The 20,333-nt window shown below is 22.9% G+C and overlaps 1 protein-coding gene across 1 annotated transcript; it reads left to right on the plus strand.

Annotated features, from left to right (window-relative positions):
* The first annotated feature begins 1,958 nt into the window (after window positions 1-1,958).
* Window positions 1,959-19,199, plus strand: LOC134834235 (very long chain fatty acid elongase 7). The gene is made up of 6 exons (XM_063848820.1): window positions 1,959-2,084; window positions 17,420-17,560; window positions 17,792-17,980; window positions 18,047-18,346; window positions 18,404-18,559; window positions 18,626-19,199. The coding sequence occupies exons 2-6, from the start codon at window positions 17,420-17,422 to the stop codon at window positions 18,806-18,808; spliced, it is 969 nt and encodes a 322-aa protein (XP_063704890.1). The 5' UTR covers window positions 1,959-2,084; the 3' UTR covers window positions 18,809-19,199.
* Window positions 19,200-20,333: the final 1,134 nt, after the last annotated feature.

Here is a 20,333-nt window from a genome sequence, read left to right on the forward strand (position 1 = left end):
TATTAAATTTCTTTAATTGGTTTACAAAAAAAAATATTTAAAAAAAATGTCTTTTTATTTACTTCCCTTTGTTCAATGTGACTCAATATTTATTCACGTGTCTCGTTAAAGATAATGTGATAACATGACACAATCTTGAAAAAATCCTTTTTTATCTTATTTTTTGTTGGTTCAACGACTTGTGTAACCTTCTTTTATTTACATTGCGTGAAATTTTAGGACGATGCAATGTAGAAAAATTTTTTCGGTTCATCGAGTTTCAGAAATAAAATTAAATTTTCTTAAAAAGTTGATAATTTAAAATCTTATCAAGTCAAGAAAAGTTTAAAAGTTCATTATGATTAAAAGAATTTTTTAGTTTTTTTATGATCGGAATCCAAAAGGTCTCAAAGAAAATCTGTCCTTAGTTTTTTTTGTTTTGGCTGAAGGCATTTCACAAAAAAATTAATTATTTGAGCAATACTTATAAAATGCAAATTTGAAATCGTAGAAAAAAATTGATATATTATGGTCGAGCTTTCTAAAAAATTTACGTAACTCATCAAATGCAACAATGCAAATTTTAAGCAGTAAAATTAATTTAATTTTTCTATTTGCCTGTAGAAAAATCATTTTGATTGCTGGATTGAGTTAAAATCTACTTTCTGATATCATGAATGATATTGTTTCTCCTTTTTGTAGAAGTTAATGCCTCTGCCTCTATCTTATTTTCTAAAATCTTTCTGACATAAATGTTGCTTTTCATAGAATTGAAGGTTTTATAAAAAAATTGGTTGTTTCTTCGGTTCGAAAAGTAGAGTATGTGTAAAGTCACATTATAGGTAGTATGGAAGCACTTCATTAAGAACATCTGAAATTTCTTTAGTTGTGATAAGTTAACTGACTTTCGAAAGTTACAAAAAATCGCACGGATTGAAACATCGAGATTCACTTGGGTCGATCCGTTTGTTGGTTTCAAAGCTTACGATCTCAATTCTTATGTTTTTTTTCGTTTTCCATGTGAAATTAAGTAGATGAAAGCCTAATTTGTTGATGGTTTTACTATTGACCTGAAAAAATAAATGAAAATAATATTAGAAATTTTTTTTTTAAATTGCCTAAAAAAATTTTTTTTAAAATTCAATTATAATTTAATTAATAAAATGAAAATTAAAAAAATAATTAATTAATTAATTTAAAATCTTAAAAGGATAAAACATGAAACATTTTCAATATTTGCACCTCCCTTAAATCTACTCTCATTTTTTAATTTATTGCATCAACAACAACATTCGCGTTCTTTATTTTTATTTTAAAGTGATAAACTTGAAAAACTACTGTTTTAGAGCAATGAACTTCCTTCTTCAGCTATTTCTTGTTCTATTGCTCTTCTTCATTTGATTTTGTAAAATTCTAGAAGTAATTTTGTTTGACGTCAAAACACAGAAAAAAACGACAAAATTTTGTCCATAATGACGTATTTCCATTGTTTGCGCAAATTTTTGAACTTCGAATAAACCGAAGATGAACTTTTTACCTCGTTGAAAGAATTTCGTGATTCAGCAGGATCTTGGGTTAATTTCATGGCGGGTACGTATCAAAGAACTGCAATTGAGAGTCTCTCATAAAAAAATATAAATAACTTGTTTCTCCTCATTTTTTTGCAACAGGTATCTATATCATATACGGAGCTTTTTAACAGTGGAGGGGAGAGTAGCTACCGTTGTATGTGAACTTGATATAAAATAGTCATACAACAAGTTAAGGAGCTTTATTCCGTTTTTACACTTTTCACAGTCGACAAAGTGATTTTTTCTCTATAATTAATAACAAGAGTGTCTTCGCAAAAAGAATTTAAATGCCAAAGCAGCATTGAATTATTCTTTAGAAAATAGAATTTTTTAAATTAATTTATTTTTTTTTAAATTAATTTAAATTAAGAATTTGAAATAAAAAAAAAATATTTAAAAAAATTAAATAAAATAAAAAAAATCAAAAATTAAAAAAAAATATTTTTATAAAAAAACACAAAAAGTGCTAAATAAAAACTGTGATATTGAACGATTTTTTATTAGTTAATAATTGAATTGCCAGCAAATTTCAAGGTGAGTTTTACTTTTTTGTAAATTTCATATGATGTCAGTTTTACACATTTCAAGGAATGTGTTAATTAAGATCATAATATTTGACGAGAAACCAGAAATGAGTGATTTATGTGAGCAAGGATGCAAAACAAATAAATACATAACTCTGATTAGGCTGACTATCGTAAAATACGCCTTACTTTCACTAATATTCATCATAAATTCAAAAAATTGTTATGCTATGCAAAATAAAGGCTTTGATTATTTGTTGCCAAAATTTTTGTTAAAAAATCGCGGAGATGCGGTTTCTTTGATAGAAATGTTTACGAGATTATGTAAGATTCGTTTGTTTGAAACATAATCAACAAAAAAACCAAAATTTACATATGTCATAAAGTAAATTTGAATTTTTTTTTGCCAAAATTATAGTCCTTGAAAGGAAAGTTTATTTTATGATTAATTTGATTTTTTTTGGTGAAAATTAAAAGTTTTTATTTTTTTTTTGTATAATTTTTTTTTTGTATTTTAAAAATAAAAAATTCTCCATAATTTTTTATTAATTTCATTTAAAATTTAATTTTGTTATTTTAAAATTAATTATTTAATTTTTATTATTTTTTAAAAATTAATTTTAAAGAAAAAAAAATGAATTATTTATTTTAAATTATTTTAATTATTTAAAAATTAAAAAAAAAATAAAATTAATTTAAAATAAATAACTCACTATTTTAAATTAAATAAAAAAATAATAAAAATTAAATTATTAATTTTAAAATAATAAAATAAATTTTTAAATTAAATTTATAAAAATTATTAATAATATTTTTTATTTTTATTTTAAAAATTTTAAATTAATTATTTAAAATTTTTAATACTTACGATTTTGTCACAAATCCATCAATATTTATTAATCCCCCTAAAATTTTTTTTTCAAAAAAAAAACAGCATGTGCCGCTCAATTATGCTCAAAATCCAAACTAATGAAACTTAACCTCCTTTTGTTCCGTTTTGCAAATAATAGTGAAATATCTTCGAACATTGTAAAACACAAAATTTAAAAAGTGAAAAAAAAAATTGTTTAAAAATATTGATCGATGTAATCATAAAATAAATGCTTCATGCCGAACAACAACAACAACGTCTATTTGGGTTATTTTTTGTTGTTTACAAATCTCATACATTGCACGTTACATAACTCACTTAATATCTATTCAATTTTTTTTTTGTTAATTTACAAGTTTGGATTTTTCGGTGTTGATGGAGATAATTACTGCAGTGATTTAATATTCATACGTTTTTGAACTGAAAAAAGTCTTTGGCAGGTGTTTGTGCGTGAGAAATAATAATTTTAATAAAATTTTACTTACTCTTGATAAAATTAAAACTTGATAAAAAAATAACAACAACTGATAAAAGTGAAACACCTTCAGATTAACTTCCTAATGTTGTTCCTACTCACTTCCCTTGAGAATCTGAGATTTTTTTCTATAATTGTTTGTTACTGTATCACTCGTATAGTAACCGGTTAAATTCTATACGTAATCGTAAAATAATATCATTCATCAAATTGTGGTGTTTTTTGTTATTTAGAATAATAGAGTGAATCGTCATCTTTTGTGAGATGAATGAAACCTTAGATTTTTTATTGTAATATTTTAAAATTATTTCGAGAAGATATTTTTAAAAAATTTAAAAAAAAAATTAAAAAAATAATTTTAATAAAAAAAAATAAAAAAAAATATTTAAAAAAATTATTTTTAAATTTAAAAAAAAATTATTAAAAATATTTATTTTTAAAATATTTTTAAATATTAAAAAAATATTTTTAAAAATTTTTAAAGTTAATTTTTGTTTACTATTTTTGAAATTTTAAACAGTTAAAAATCTACAAATTATAATTAATTTTATGATAATTTTTGATACTGAAGATGATAATTTATATTAAAAAAATAACACGAAAGACAATTTGTAATTCGATAATGAAAAAAAAAGTTGTCAAGCATGTCATTTTTCAACTTGCAAAATCTTATATCAGGTTTTTATGAATTTTAAATATATTTTTGTTTTTAATATTTTTTTTGCGATTTTGCAAAAACAAAATAAACTGATATCAAATCTTGTTCTAAAAATATTTTTTTCACTTTTTCCGCATAATTTGATTATTTATTTATTCTTTCATTTAAATTAATGAATAATGAATATTTTATCAATAAATATTAATTTTATTTTTTTTTTTAATTTTATTTTTAAATTTTTTAAACTTGATTAATTAATGCAGAATTTTTATTTTTGCGTCGAAATTATTTTTGAAGTTGAATTCGAAAAAAAAAAATTACTAAAATTCTTTAAAAAAAAAATAAAAAAAAAAAAATAATCAATGCCCCGAAGGAACAGCTTACCTTTGATTATGTCATGTAAATATTGTTCACTACTGTTCATCATTAAAAACGTCTGAATGTCGATATTTTTGATGAATTAACTTTTCCTTTCATTCCACGCCATTCATTAATTTTTGATGTGAATAATTTTTTGAGCGCATCATAAATCTTCGGAGTTAATAGGTCATGTGGTTAAAAAAATCCAAGACATCTTCTCTGATTGTAAACATTGACTCATCGTTTTCGAATAATTTCTGCAACTACTGTCAATATAAATTGCCGTTTTTAATTACCCCCCTTTTAATTTTTATTTATTTATTTTTTTTTTTCAAATCAAAAGTTGCATCAGTTTAAGTTACGTAAGCTAAACAGTTGCCCCGTTAGAACACTTCCCATGCTTTATTTTTAATACGAGAGAAAAAAAATTATAAACAAACAAGATTGATAAAAATCTAACCTAAGAAATTATTTTCCCGCCTTTATTTTGCCGCGTAAAATTCCAAACAAATCAAATTTGTTGCAATTACGAGTATTAACACAAATTTAACGCCAAGTTAAGAGATTTTTACCGGTTAGTCGACATGCAAAGCTAAGTGCTAGAAAAAATGACGTCTTTCGAAGGAACTAATGAGATTCAGAATTTTATTTGATTGTTTACAAACAGCTCAGTGAACGTTCGCGAATGAATCTATTTACTATCGCAACTCGGAGATTTATCAAAGAAACAAGACTGATCGACGTCATAATCAGTTGAATCAATAAAAAAAAATATATTAAAGTTTACCTAATTACGGATTCTCTCTAAAAGACATTAAGTTATCTGGAAACCAGTTAGTTTCGTTTTCTAATTATGGAAAACTCGCATCAGAGATGGAGTTGCTAAAAACTCCCGTTAGAGGGCGAAATTCGTGAAATTTATTTTTTTTAATTAAAAATTTAACAAAAAAAATTATTTAATTTTAAATAATAATTTTTTAAAAAGATTTTAAACAATTTTTTATTAAAATTTAATTTTTTAATTGTTTGGAAAAATATTTAAATTAAAATCGTAATTTAAAATTTTACTCTATCGGTGAGAATTATAACTAAAAAAATTCTTTGCGATTTTAAAAAATATTCTTTTATTGAAATTTACATTAAAGCAAAAATTTGAGTTTTAATTAAAACATTTAAGGAAATTTAAAGATTTCCAATTATTAATTTAAATTAATTCATTTATTATAATTTTAATTATAATAATTTTATTTATTATAATTCTAATAATTTTATTAATTATACTTTTATATTTATTATATTACAATTTTATTTATTTATTTAATTTAAATATTTAATTTTTATTCTATAAAAAAATATTTTTTAATTATTATGTTAAAAAAAATTATAAATAGAAATTAAATTCCGCCCCTGACGTTAAATTGCCATCAAAATGTCTCATTCTTCTAATATTTTATTTTTTTAACGCAATGTAATTTAATGCTAACTTGATTTGCAGCTGCATTCATAATTAATCGCGATCGTCAAACTGGAATTTATCTATGTTTCTAGAATAGTATTTTTCCATAGACTTTTATTTGTTGTTCATTGGTTATTTTTAATGTTTCCTCCTTATCTATCTAGATTCTAGTCATACTTGGCATTAATTTTTTTTAAATCTTGTTTAATTATCTAAACACACTTGTTACGCACTTGTCTGCAAAAAATGTTCTAAAAATAAAAACTCACATGGCTCATAAAGCCTTATCAAGTTCAAAGATCTTTTTTATGATTTTTTTTAGTTCTTCATGGTAAAAAAATGAACGAAATATTTCTGTTAATGCTTTTTCAAAGTTAACATTGACGTCACAAGAGATATTTATGATACGTTCTTAAAGTAAATATATGCAAATTAGGGATACCTGAAATGCGATTGAAAGTTTCAAAGAACGAAAAAAATAACAGGTTTGTTTTTTTTTGCTTCTTCACGTGTTTTTGTTAGTAAAGTACGCGCGAAAAGGTATTTTAAAATTTTTTTTTTATAAAATTAATTTTTGCAGATTGTTTTTGACACAAAGTTTTGTTCATTTTAATTTTTATTAGGCTAAAAGCTATTTAAAAAAATTGTTGAATGACAAGAATATAAAAATTTTCATTGAGATTTACCAATTTTCTAACGATCAGCTGATCTAATCAACTGATCGTTCACAAGACTTTAAAAATTAAAGTTTAGAAATTTTAAATATTAGAGAGTTTATTAAAAGTTTAGAGTTAAAAATTTCTTTTAATGACAGAAAACATCAAAATGTACATTGGCATCAAAAAATTTGTGAAGGATCAGCTGATCCGATCTAAACAACTGATCAGCTGATCGTTCGCGAATTTTCAAATCCCAATGCACATTTTGATCTTTGACGTCAAATAATTTAATAAAAAAATTCAAATTGCAATTTCAAACCTTTATCAAAGTCACCGTAAGCCTTTTTATCACAAAATTAATTATGCAATACAATTTTTTTCTCTTTACATCATTTCAAGGTCATTATAGCTTGAAAAAAAAATTCACACACAAGAATACTCTTTTCAATATCAGCCATGTCGTTAAGCCATCGCACGCAAACTAACAAGCCAACGCATCAAAAAAGCCGGTTTTCAGTTCATTGCCAGCTTTGTATCTAAACCAATCTGATTAGTTTATGTAAATATTGAAAAATATATAATTTTTATTCTGTTTTAACGGCAAAGACCAGATTCGCAGAAAAAATTTTTTTTTGCATTTCCTAAAGATTCGAATGCCATAAAACGATTAATTTCCCTGTTTAATTGTCATTGCGTATGCTAATTGACACAACTTGACAAATTCCTGGCAAAATGTTTGTAATTATTAGCATTTAGTTAATAAATTAATCGAGATCATGTGTAAAGTGTGGCAATACGCGTTAAAGTTTAACATTCACTTTGAAAAATGGTTTTACATTAAAAAAAAATAAACAACGATAGAAATGGGGGTTGAGTGTGTAAATAAATAAATAACGGCACCTAGTGCAACCTTTTTAGCAGTAAAAAAAAACAGTAGACAGTAGGTTATACATTTTAAAGCTGCACGACCTTCATATTTCCTATATTAAGTGAGCAAAAGCAGCCAAGCAAGTCATCTGAATTTAAATTACCAATTATCATTATTATACTTATAATTTTATTTTTATTTTATTTCAGTAAATCAATGATACGAAATTCGCTAAAAATTGTGCTATTGTAACTCTTTGGCAAACATTTAAATGCTTCTTGATGTAATAAGTGATTAATGGCGAATGTGCTTTCTTGCTTAATTCTATATGGAAGTATTTGTAATGATTGATTTATTTTTTTCTATGAGAAAAAAAACTTCCGTTTTTAAATTTAATGAATAAAATAAAAATAAATATTAAAAAAAAAATAAATAATTTTTATTTAAATTAAAAAATATTAAATTAATTTTAAATAATGTAATTTAAAACTTAATTTATTTAATTCAATATAATTAAATTATTATTTAAATTATAATTTTAATTCAAAAAAATTTAAATTTTATTTAAATTAAATTTTTAATTAATTTTGTTATTTTAATTAGTTTTAAAATAATTAGTTAAATTTATTTATTAAAATTTTAATTTTAAATTAATTCTCAATAAATAAATTAAAATAAGGAAAAAAATTATTGCAAAATTCAGTAGAAAAAAAATAAACTCTGAAACGCAATATACAGGATAAAATTTTTTAAAATTGACCTAATTGAAACTAATGAAGATATTTAAAAAGGAAAAATTACAAATTTAATATTCATATAAAAATATATTTTGTGTCATAAAGAAGATAATTAATGGCTTATTTACAATTTGAATTGAATAATTTATTAATTCATTTATTACTTGATTTCTTTATAAAATATAAGAATATTTTCAAATAATTTTTTTTTTCAATAGAAGCAATAAACTTGACATAATTTGCAATTTTTTTTTATAACATTTTTTTTTGATATTTTTGTCTATTCTAAATAAAATTCTTAAAAGCTAAAATTAGTAATTTTCATAAAATATAATAAGAGTAAATAAAATAATAAAATTAAAATTAAAAAAATTTAAAAAAATTAATTAAATAAAATTAAAAAAAAATTAATTAAATAAAAAAAAATTTGAAAAAAAAATATAATTAAATAAAAATAAAAATAATAAAATAAAAATCAGTTTAATTTATTTAAAAAAAATAAAAAAAAATATTTAATTAATTGATATTTAATTTTAATTTAATTCTTAAAAATTATATCCAACAGTCAGTGTCATATTTTGATCAGTATCTTTTTAACTAATAGGTATCATACGAAAAATAGACTCCAAGGTTCATATTAAAAAAAAAATATGTTATTGCTCATTGAAACCATGGGGCTTCTTCTTTAGAGGCGTAAAAATTTGTCAAAAAATAAATTATGTTTAAAAATCAATTAAAATACAATTTGTCTTTTTTTTCAAATATTTTAGACAATTCCTCTTCATATAATGTTTATTTAATTTTCAACTAATTAATATTTTTTTTATTTATGGTTTAATTATTTTTTTTAATTTAATTTATTTTATTTAATTTATTTATTTATTTATTTTTTTTTTTTTTTGTCAAAAACATTTATTTAAAAATTTTGCTAAATTCCTTAAAATTTATTTTAAATAATAAATTAATAAAAAAAAAAATAGAAATCTTCTAAGACTTCAAATTTTAAAAGAAATCAATTTTAATTAAATTTCAATAAAAATTATTTTAAACAAAGTTGCAAAATAAATCAACAATAACCAACATTTAAATCAATAATTTTCGAAAACCACAAAAACCCGTAATTAATTAAAATTTAATTTAAATGCACGCCCTTCTACTCGTCTATGTTGCAACTTCAGCAATTCATTAAAATCTCATAAGAAATCACACACAAAAAAATCCTCTCAATCATATTTCATGTTGCAAAAATCACAGGTCAAAGGACGGTAGATTGTTCACTAACTCACCATTTGTCATTGAAACCGCAAAAACATCGTAATTACCTTCCCTTTTAATGCTCGCTTCCCATTTATCTCTACCAACAACAAAAAAAAAGCATAAAACAATAACTACTGTTATTAAAAATTACTATAATTATATTGTTTCTTTTCATTTGACATCACTTTGAATGAATATGAGCAAGTGCACTGTGGGTTAGTGTGCCGCCGCCGCAATTTCGCGTGGAAACACAAAATAAAGTCAAGCATTAATTAAATTGTTAACAACCAAACATAATTTAACGCTTGATGGATTTCATTTTTTTTTTTAATTTTGCCAAAGAACATTTATTTATTGAGAAATTGCAACAAAGTAACACGAAAATTCTTGTTAAAAATTTCGAAACAAGTCAAGTTCAATAGTACGTACGAAGTAACCGGAAACGCATTGCCTTGAACTTCACAAGAAAATATTCATTTGTGGTTCACCTTCACAAATGGAATTAAATTAAATAAAAATAAATCAAAAAAGGGTTTTAAAGTATTTCACGATTTTTACACAAATTTTATCGTTCAAAACTCGATGATGACACAAATCCACAAATTTTGTACAAAAGACTTCAATGCACGAACAGCAGATTCCTGAAAAACCTGCTAATTGCCGCTTTCATGCGAAGTTTGCACCTTTTGACGTACAATTTTGAACAAATATTTATTGTTATTAAAAAGATGTTTCAACTCGGTAAATAACTTGCAAATGAAATGGAAATTGAAGTACACTTCATATGCGTGTCAATTGAATCCGTTACATAATTGGTTTTGTTTGGAGCTTGTTTGAGGTGAAAAAATTCCGACAAGTTTTTACGATGATAATTTGCGTTTTTGAGATAAAGAAATATAGGTTTATGAGATAAAAATGGTCTTTCGGTATTTTAATTAATCATTTAATTGAAATAAAAAAAATTAAAAATATTTAAATAATTTGGAAAAATAATAAGTAAATAAAAATAACGAAAAATAAATTAAATAATAAAGAAAAATTTACAAAATAAAACTTAAAAAAAAAAATTAGAAATTTTAAATTAATACTTTTTTAAAATATTCGAGTTTTTACAAAAATTGTATTACCATTTTTGAGATTTTTAATTTTTTTTATTATTCTCTGTTTAAAATTTCATCAAAATTATTTTTTTTTTATTTTAAATTTTTAATAATTATTTTAAATTAAAATTAATTAATTCCAATCAAAAATTTTTAAAAAAATTCTTAAATTGTAGAAAATATTTAATGAAGAGTAATTTACAAAAAAAAAATAAATTAATTTTTAAAAAATTTTGTTTTCGATTCTCATTTTTTTTTTAAATAATTTTTGATTGTGAAATCATCATTATTTTTTTTTAATTTTTCCAATTTTAAATTTTTTTAAATAATTAAATAAATGAATTAAAAAAATAAAATGAATTTTTATAAATATTAATAAATCCTAAATAAAATTTAAATAAATAATTAATATTTTTAAAAAAATAATTTTAAAAAATTTATATTTTTTTAATCTATTTAAATTTTTTAATTAAAAATATAAAAATATTTGAAATTTTTTTAAATTATTTCAAAATTATTAATTTTAGTTAAATTAAATTATTTTTTTTTTATTATTTTTAATTTATTATAATTTTATAATTTGATTTTTTTTTAGATTTTCATTTTTTTTCATCATCGTTAAATATTTTTTTTATATTTTTTTTTTATTTTTCTAATATTTAACAATTTTTTAAATAATTAAACTAATTAAAAAAAAAATAAATCTAATGTAATAAATTTTTTTAAATTTTTAAATTTTTTTTGCTTCATAAAATGCGCTTATTCTATGATGATGTGAAACATCCTTATTTTATAAATAAAGAGGAAAAAAAAAATGCGCTTATATAATTTAAATTAATTCACAAAACATTTTTTATTTATAAAAAATATCAAGTATTCAAATGCATGTCACTTCTAAACTTTAAAGTAGACTTCATACATCTTACCATTAATTATCATTAAGTAAACATGCAAAACTGCAACTGCATAAGGTGTTTTTGAAGTATGACATGACAAAACTGTGCTTTTGCCTCAATGCGAGGTGAAGGACGCCATTCATTGGTACTTAATCAAGATTTTTTCTTTTGTTTAATTCTAAAATCTTGACACAACTTAATAATAGAAAAAATTCCGATGATATCATAAATTTATTTGTTTATAAATAAATAACCTAAAATAACAAAAAATAAAAAAAAATTGTGACGCACCTTTGTAACAAAAAAAAATCTCCCCATTTACGGACCGAATGTCATCAAAATATTAAACTTGATTTTTGGTTGAAATTTTTGGATTGTCTACAAAATTTTCAAGTTCAAAATCAACATTTTTATGTAAAAATAAAAATATTGGATGCAATAATTCTGAAAAACTAGTTTGTCAAGTGTTATAGTAGTTACAACTTTGTAACCATTCAAAGATTGGTGAATTGAAAAATTGTTAAAAAGCCAAGTAGAGTTGAATATTGGTGTAGGTTACAATTTTATTACACATTTGTACGAAAAAAAAAAATAAAAACAAGTTAATGTATTATTCAATTAATTACTGTGGATTATTAGACCAAGGTCATGTAAAAAAATTACAATTGACGTCTTTGGTGCAGATTTAATTTTTGCCGAGAGTGTCTCGGAATTAGTCAGCTGTCTCGTTAACGAAAATGTGTACAAAGAATTTTAACTTTCATTTTTAATTTCGGCATCGCACGAGTGTGTCAAGTTGTTGGTAGTTTACAAGTTTTGACATGAGGATGTAAATTACGGAATTTTGTAAAGAAATGCAATTCTGGCGTAAATTATGAAATTTTATTGCCGTTCAATGAGTTTATGATGATGGAAGAGAAAAAAGGGCAATCAATTTCTTTCTCATCAATTTATTTTTGGATAATTTTAAAAAATATTTTTTTTTTTAATTAAATATTTTTAAGACGAATCTACGAGTTTCAGAATTTAGTTTTAAATTAAATTTAATTATTAATTAAATTAAATAAAAAAAATAATTAAATTAAATAATAAAAAATAAATAAATTTAAATTAAATAATTATTTATTAAATTAAATAAAATAATTATTTATTAAATTAAATAAATTAATTATTTAATAATTTAAATTATTAAATTTAATAAATAAAATTAATTAAATTAAATTAAATTTAAAAAATTTCGAATTAAAAATTTTTAATCTATTAAAAAAAACTAAAATTATTCAAAATAATTTTTTATCGAAAAATATTATTTTATTTCAATATTTGAGATTTTAAACGTTGTCCAAGGTCAAAATTAGCTAATTTTTTGAGTTTGTTAGAAAGCTTTAATTCTAAAAGAAGAAAATCTCTATAAAAGGAAAAAAATCCAATTAAAATAATTATTGAAAAAAAAAGAAAATTTTTCGATAAATAAATTTTTGTCTTCTAAATATTTTTTTTTTCAAAAATAAAAAATTGAAATTCTTCAGCTTTTATAAATTTAAAATAAAAAAAAACAAAAGACGATGAAAAAAAAATTAAAAAAAAAAGTTTTCGATTTCCTTCAAAAAATTAGGAAGGAAGTAAAATTTCATTAATTAAAAAATTTGCCAAAAATTGGAAATTCAAAAAGTGAAGGAAAAATATTTTTTTCGCCTTCTCATTTTCAATTGAAAAAAACTCATAAATTTACAAAAATAAATTATTTCGTTGAAAAATCATTCAATCACATCAGAAGTAACCTTTGGCTGTCTTGTCTCACCGAAACTCCGCTGAATACCGAGAAAAAAAACTATTGCTCAAGAAAATTTTGACCATACGTGTTTGATTGAATGCACACACATTGCGAGATAAAGAAACAACGTCGTCGACAACGAAAAGAAAAGTACATACAAAGTCTTAGAGAGAAGGCCAACAAAAATTTTTCGGCATACGATGTTCATACCTCAACGAACAAGCGAACAACCAAAAAGACACAAAAATCGTAAGAGGGTACTCGAAAAAAAAATATTGTGATGTAATTATCGCCGACCGACAACCAGTTTCATTGCTCGTTACTGCCTTGTTGCATTCAATGGCGAAAAAAATGTCGGTAAAGAGTTTTTTCCCTCTTTCTCGAGGTACCGTGACTCAGAAGAGAAAGAAAAAGAGTCTGACCTGATTTGTTGCTCTCTCAAAAAAATATTTTTCGAACTGGCTTCAAATCATCACCAAAATAATAAACCACAAATATTTTTCGGGTTATTTTGCTGCCACACTTGTCGTACCGGAGTGCGTGCCGTAACGCAAGACGTAAAATTTTCGCAGACACCAAGCATTTGTAGTTTAGTCTTTGGAACGGCAACATCGTTCGTCGTTCAGGTGCGCGCGAGTGATATTTATTTATTAAATACTGACAAAAAAAAACAGACAAAGTAAGCACGAAACAAAAATTAATTATTTAAATAAGAAAAACAAATTTATGCTCTTTTTAATTTTTTTTTTAAGAAGAAGCGATAAAAAAAGTAAATATTAAAAAAAAATCGATCGAGTGTTTGTTCAAAAAATTTATAAAGAGTATTGAATAACCGAAAAACGAAAATCGACGTGGTCCAAATTTAGTGCAAGAGCGTGCAAGTGACATAACTCGTATTTACCTTTTTATTTTATTAAACGTAAATAAAAAAGAAATTGAAATAAAATTATTTGTGGATTTTTCGTGAATTAAAAAAAAAAATAAAACAATTGAGATCAACGTGAACAAAGTTATTAAAAAAAATAATAAATAAAATTTTTATCAAAAATGTTGCAAAAATGTGGTTTTTTGAATTATTTTACATGGGAGTGTCCCTTTTATTGATATTTAAAAAAAAAAAGAATAAATTCAAGTTTTTAAAAAAAAGAACTTTAAAAAAGGAGGAAAAAATCCATTAATATGTCAATGACTTCGATGCATTTTGTATAAAAAAATGACAAAAAAAATAACAATAAAAAATATTTTTTTTTGTGAATTGGATTTTTTTTGTACAAGTTTGTGAAAAGTTATTAAATTTATATTTATTTGATATTCTTGAATAAATAAATAACGGAAAAAAATTTCTTTGCCAAAAGGTCAAAAAATGCATGAACTTCACGTAATATTCAAATTTTAATTGAATTAATAATTATATTTAATAATTTCCAAAAATTCAAGTTCTATTGATTTTTTTCTTTAAAATAAAATTAAAAGTTAATTAAACCTCTAACTGAACGGTTCAAACCTTGGATTCAAAAAATTTAGACAAATCAAAGAAAGTATTTTTTTAATTTTTAAAAAAGTGTTGAAAATCAAAAAAATTAAAAAATGCAAAAAAATGCGCAAAAATTAACAAAGCTTATACAACGATCCATTCATAGATTTTTTTTTTGAAAAAAATTTGACAATCTCTTGTTGACAATATCGACTATTACACAAGTTACGAATTTTTAGCGAAAAAATTTACATAAACATAAAATCACACAACCTGTTCATCAGCATAATTTCACGTCTTTTTTTTCGGATAAATTATCTAATTTTGCTGTATCAGATCCGTTATTGACAAAAAAGATCACGTCGTAGAGAACACGCGTGGTATCAAATAGAGTTGCAATGCATTTTCAAGGTGAATTACCCGGTTTCTGTGTGCGTGCCATAATTTAAACACTAAACAAGTTCTCAACTAAAAAGGGCTCTATTACGTAATAATATTTACGGATTACTGGTTATCGAACTCCGTATAGCATTGAAAATCGAACCTTTAGTTCACCTTTCAATGTGCGCTTTTATGATAATTTTGTCAAAGGTTTCGTAATGTCGCATTGTTAGCTGAATTCTATGTGTATGTATGTCATTTATCAATTACACGAGGTGCTTTGGAATGACTTGCGAGATTTTCTCTTTTGAGATTTTCGAGAAGTTTCGTAATTAATCTTGCCTCTTTTTTCTTGCTGTAATAAAGAGGCTTTGTGTAGTTTTAAAAAAAAAGTTGAGACGAATTTTGAACTCTCTTCATGGTCATGCAAAGACATCACGCAACAAAAGAGGTTAAACATCCGCGCAAAAAAAATATCGCACTCATCTATCAGAAGTGAAGAAGTAAAAAAAAGTAATAAAAAATGAGTAATTTGAGGAATCTTCTAGATGAGACGAAAATGTGTTATTAGGCTAAGGCAATGAAAAAAAGTGTTACGCCGTTAGTTCTTTTTAAAAGCTTTCTCAAGTTGTTTCTGTTTGAAGATTTTTAACTGAGGAAGTTAACTTTCCTCAACTGAGTTTCAAGTTAATAAAATTTCAGTTTAAAGAAAAAATATTTGTGGTAATTAAAAATTAGTCTGTGAGTGCCATAAACCATGGATATTTGAATTCATGAGCCCATAAGAATTAATGTTTTGCATATCAAACGTTCGAAAGTCATATCGAGGTACGATTTTTTTTATCTCCATGATGATAGTAGTCTTGATGGTGTCAGTTATTCACGTTAAAGTTCTTATATGGTTTCTTAACTTTGATTCCCTTGAGTCAATAACAATATAGTTTTCGGCATAGACGTATTGGATGGATCTCCAAGCTTCCAAATCTGCTAATTACATAAATCCACTCAGCGAAGAAATACTTTAATCTTTTTAATCTTCGGCAATATTACTTAGTCTTGATATTTTTTTACCCATATTTGTTTGTTTTTATCAACTTTTGAGTAATGAATCTCTTAAGATGGTATTTTGTCAATGTTAGTAATTCGAACATATCAAATAAGCTCAAATATAGTTTTCTGAAATTAAAAAAAAAATAAATTAAAAAAATACGTATAAAAATATAAAATTGTAAAAAAAATCTTGAAGATAAAAAAATATAAAAAAAAAAAATTTTTTAAATATTAAAAAATATATTAAAAAAAATTAAAAGAATTTTAAAAAAATAATAAAAAAAACATTTAAAAAAAATTTAAAAAAAAATATTTAAAAAAATATTTAAAAAAAAATAAAAAAATATTTAAAAAAAATATTTAAAAAAAAATATTTAAAAAAAAATATAAAAAAAAAAATATTTAAAAAAAAATATTTAAAAAAAAAATTAAAAAAAATATTAAAAAAAATATTAAAAAATAAAATATTAAAAAAAAATTGAAAAAATGTATTTAATGAAGTTTTAAAAAGTTCCTTATGGAATATACCTGACCAAATTTTGGAAGATTTTGGGGGATTTTGGGTAAAATTTTTTTGATCAAATTTTTTTCGCTAACATTGTGCGCTGTCTCGAGTAGATAATTTTTCTCCATGAAACATATGCTCGGAGACGCATCGTTCTCGAGTTATAAGGTCACAACAGATCTTGCAGAGCAAAAACAATATAAATTTTATAAAAAAAATTCTTATAAACTTACCCCTTTTGCAACTTGAAACATTTTCCAACATTTCATCCGCCTCATTCTAAATGATATTCAAGACACATTTGAATCTCGCGTTACTGCGACATCAAGGGCAAGAAACTGTATTTTTTTTTGTAAATTTTTCACCTCCGGTCGATTTTTTTACAACTTTTTATTAACATAAATATTAATGGCTACAATAAAAGTCAAAACAAAAAAAAAACGCAAACATACCATTGACAATAATGACCAACAAAAAAAAACTTACCTCGATATTAAAAATGCATTATAATAACAAAGCATCGACAAGTCTGACAGCTAATTGATGAAGAAGAAAAATTACAACAATGACTCCACAGATAATTTTGATGTCTGCAATTTTAATTTGCGAATGACCTACCTCAACAAAGGTTTTTTTGAGTGTCTGTTAAAGGAGTCAATGGCTCCATATGAATTTTATAAATGAACTCATCGACTGAAACTTTTGTAACTTTTTCAATAAATGTAATTTGTGATTAAATAATTATTTTTAATGGATATCTTTTTTCGGAGAATATTGCAAAATATACTGACCTGAATGTTTTTTATTAATTTATCTTTTTTCAGATGGAAACTTTGCGAAACGCATACAACTTTTGGGATGATTTGATGAACAACAAATCAGATCCCCGAACACGAGATTGGCCAATGATGAGTTCACCGCTTCCCACAATCGCCATTTGTTTATCATACGCTTATTTTGTTAAGGTAAGTTCATTGGCTCGTAATCAGAGAGGAAGTAGGGAAAAGTTACCTTGAAAATCCTTGACTTTTATGCAATTTTTTTTCTGTACAATACTTCCGATGATTTTCTGCAGTTTTTTTTTCGAACGACCTTTAAAGAGTTGTAAAAGTTATAAAAGTGAAAGGACATGACTTACCTCAAGGATTTTCTTTTCGGGTTTTTTAACAGGTTGTTAATATTTTGTCTTTTTACAGGTTTTAGGTCCCAGATTGATGGAAAATAGAAAGCCATTCCAGTTACGTGGCGTTTTAATTGTTTACAATGCCTTCCAAGTTGTGTTCAGCGCGTGGTTATTCTATGAAGCTTGTATCGCTGGATGGCTTACGGGATATAGCTGGAGATGCCAACCTGTAGATTTCTCAAATAATCCAACAGCATTGAGAGTAAGTCCCAAAAATCATTTTTAAACATTTTTATTGAGAATTAATGAATTTCTTACCTCAAAATAGACTGCATCCGGTTGTTGGTGGTATTATTTCAGTAAATTCACTGAATTCTTCGATACCTTGTTCTTCGTTATGCGCAAACGTTATGATCAAGTTTCGACATTGCACGTGATCCATCACGGAATTATGCCTTTCTCGGTTTGGTGGGGTGTCAAATTCGCTCCCGGAGGTCACAGTTCATTCTTTGGATTCTTAAATACCTTTGTCCATATCGTCATGTATGCTTATTATATGTTAGCTGCGATGGGACCTAAAGTACAAAAGTACCTTTGGTGGAAAAAATATTTGACAATCTTACAAATGGTAATTTTTTGACATTTTTTTTATTAAAAAAAAATACTTACATGAAATTTTTTTCAGGTTCAATTCATCGCTGTATTGATCCATACCTTCCAACTTTGCTTCTGGAACGATTGTAACTACCCAATGGCTTTCGTTTATTTCATCGGAGGACATGCCTTGCTTTTCTTGGTCTTGTTTGCCAACTTTTACAACAAAGCTTACACTCCAAAACCCGTAAGTAACAAAAAAATTTTTATTTTTTAAAAGAAAAAAATTAAAATTATTTTTTTTCTTTTAAAGAAAAAGGACAAAGACGGTCAAACAGTTCAAAATGGCACAAAAGCTGCAGTTGCCAATGGAAAAGCTGCCAATGGACACACTTACACAAATGGCAAAAGCTCCTTCTACAAATCCATTCATCCGCTGGAAACCAGTTACTCTTCCACTCGGCAACGAGTCTTCGTTGAAACGAGTAATAAATAAGTTCATTTCACTCAAAAACTTATCCTGTAAATACACAAATAAGAAAAAAAACGCGAGCTTAGAAATTAAAAAAAAATCAATTAAGTTTAGTTTAGTTTTAAAAATTTATTTTTAATTTTTTTAAATATTTTTTTTTTTTGAACAAGACACTCATGAAATTTTCTTTAAAATAATTTTCTTTTGTCAAATTCATCAAAATGGTTGTGAATAATAATTGCTCAAATTCAAATCAAAAAATTCCAATAACTCGAGTGTTGATGAAAAATTTAAATTTTAACTCAAGACTCATGTTGTAATTAAAAATAAATTAAAATAACGAAAAAGAATATTTTTTTTTTAAATTAAGGAATGGTTTTACTTTCTCTTTAAATTTAGCAGAAGACTCATCATTACGTACTACAACAAAAAAAAAAGTTTATAATTTTAAAGTAGCTTTAATTTTATAACTGATTCTAATTTTTAATATGTTTATAGGTAGATAGCGTTAACTTAGATCATGGTTCAAAATTATTTTTTGTAATCTTTGATATTATTCTTGATGATGGAATAAATAAAGTATTTATTCAGAAAATAAAAAAAAAAAAGATTTTTATTATTTTTAAATTTTTTTCAGGTTTTTTACTTTGAAAGGTTCAATTGAAATTTGTGTATTTTCCTTTAATTTTTATATTTATTAATTAATTAATTATTTTTTTTTAACTAAATAAAAAATATTAAATTTTTAATTAAAAAAATAAATTGATTAAAATTTAATTAATGAAACAAAATTTAAAAAAAATATATTAATTAATTCAAAATATTTAAATTAAATAAATAATTTATTTTATTTTTCAATATTTCAATAATATTTTTTTTTAATAAATAAAAAATAAAATAAATTAATTAATTAAAATTAAAATTTTTAGATAAAAAAATAATTTAATTAATTAAAAAATATTTAATTAACTAATAAATTTTATTTTATTTAATAAATTTAAATAAATAATAATTATTTTATTTTATTTTTTAAATAAAAAAAATAATTTAATAATTAATTTTTTTTATAAATTAAAATTTAAATAAAATTTAATATGTTTAAATTTTTTTAATAATTAAAAAAAATATTTAATCAATTGAAATTTAATTTATTAAATGACACAAATCATAATTTTATAAATCTCCATTTTTCTTAAATTTTATTTTATGAAAAATACTTAAAATAAAAAAAAACTTCTAATATATTTAATTACTTAATTCATTAAATATTTATACCAAAATCTTAAATTGAAATTTTTAAAGAAAAAAAAAAAAAATTAAATTAATATTTCTTAAAATTTTAAGAATTTAAACATTTTAATCTAATTTATCACGAATAAAGTTTATAATGTAATTTTTATCTATTTTTTTTTATTCAAAATAAATAAATAATAAAATAAATAAAAATTTAAACAAATAATTTAAAACAAATTATTTAATAAATACAAATTCGAAAATTTAATGCTTCAAAATAATTTAATAGTTAATTATTTAAATTTTTTATTTGATC

The sequence above is a fragment of the Culicoides brevitarsis genome, chromosome 3, assembly GCF_036172545.1.
Source record: "Culicoides brevitarsis isolate CSIRO-B50_1 chromosome 3, AGI_CSIRO_Cbre_v1, whole genome shotgun sequence".
In the NCBI taxonomy this organism is placed as follows: Eukaryota; Metazoa; Arthropoda; class Insecta; order Diptera; family Ceratopogonidae; genus Culicoides; species Culicoides brevitarsis.

Bases quoted from the DNA above. Each gene is read 5' to 3' on its own strand.
- LOC134834235 (XM_063848820.1), top strand. From the start codon at position 17,420: ATGGAAACTTTGCGAAACGCATACAACTTTTGGGATGATTTGATGAAC. The intron at 17,561-17,791 runs GTAAGTTCATTG...GTCTTTTTACAG, and splicing joins CATACGCTTATTTTGTTAAG to GTTTTAGGTCCCAGATTGAT. The intron at 17,981-18,046 runs GTAAGTCCCAAA...ACCTCAAAATAG, and splicing joins ATAATCCAACAGCATTGAGA to ACTGCATCCGGTTGTTGGTG.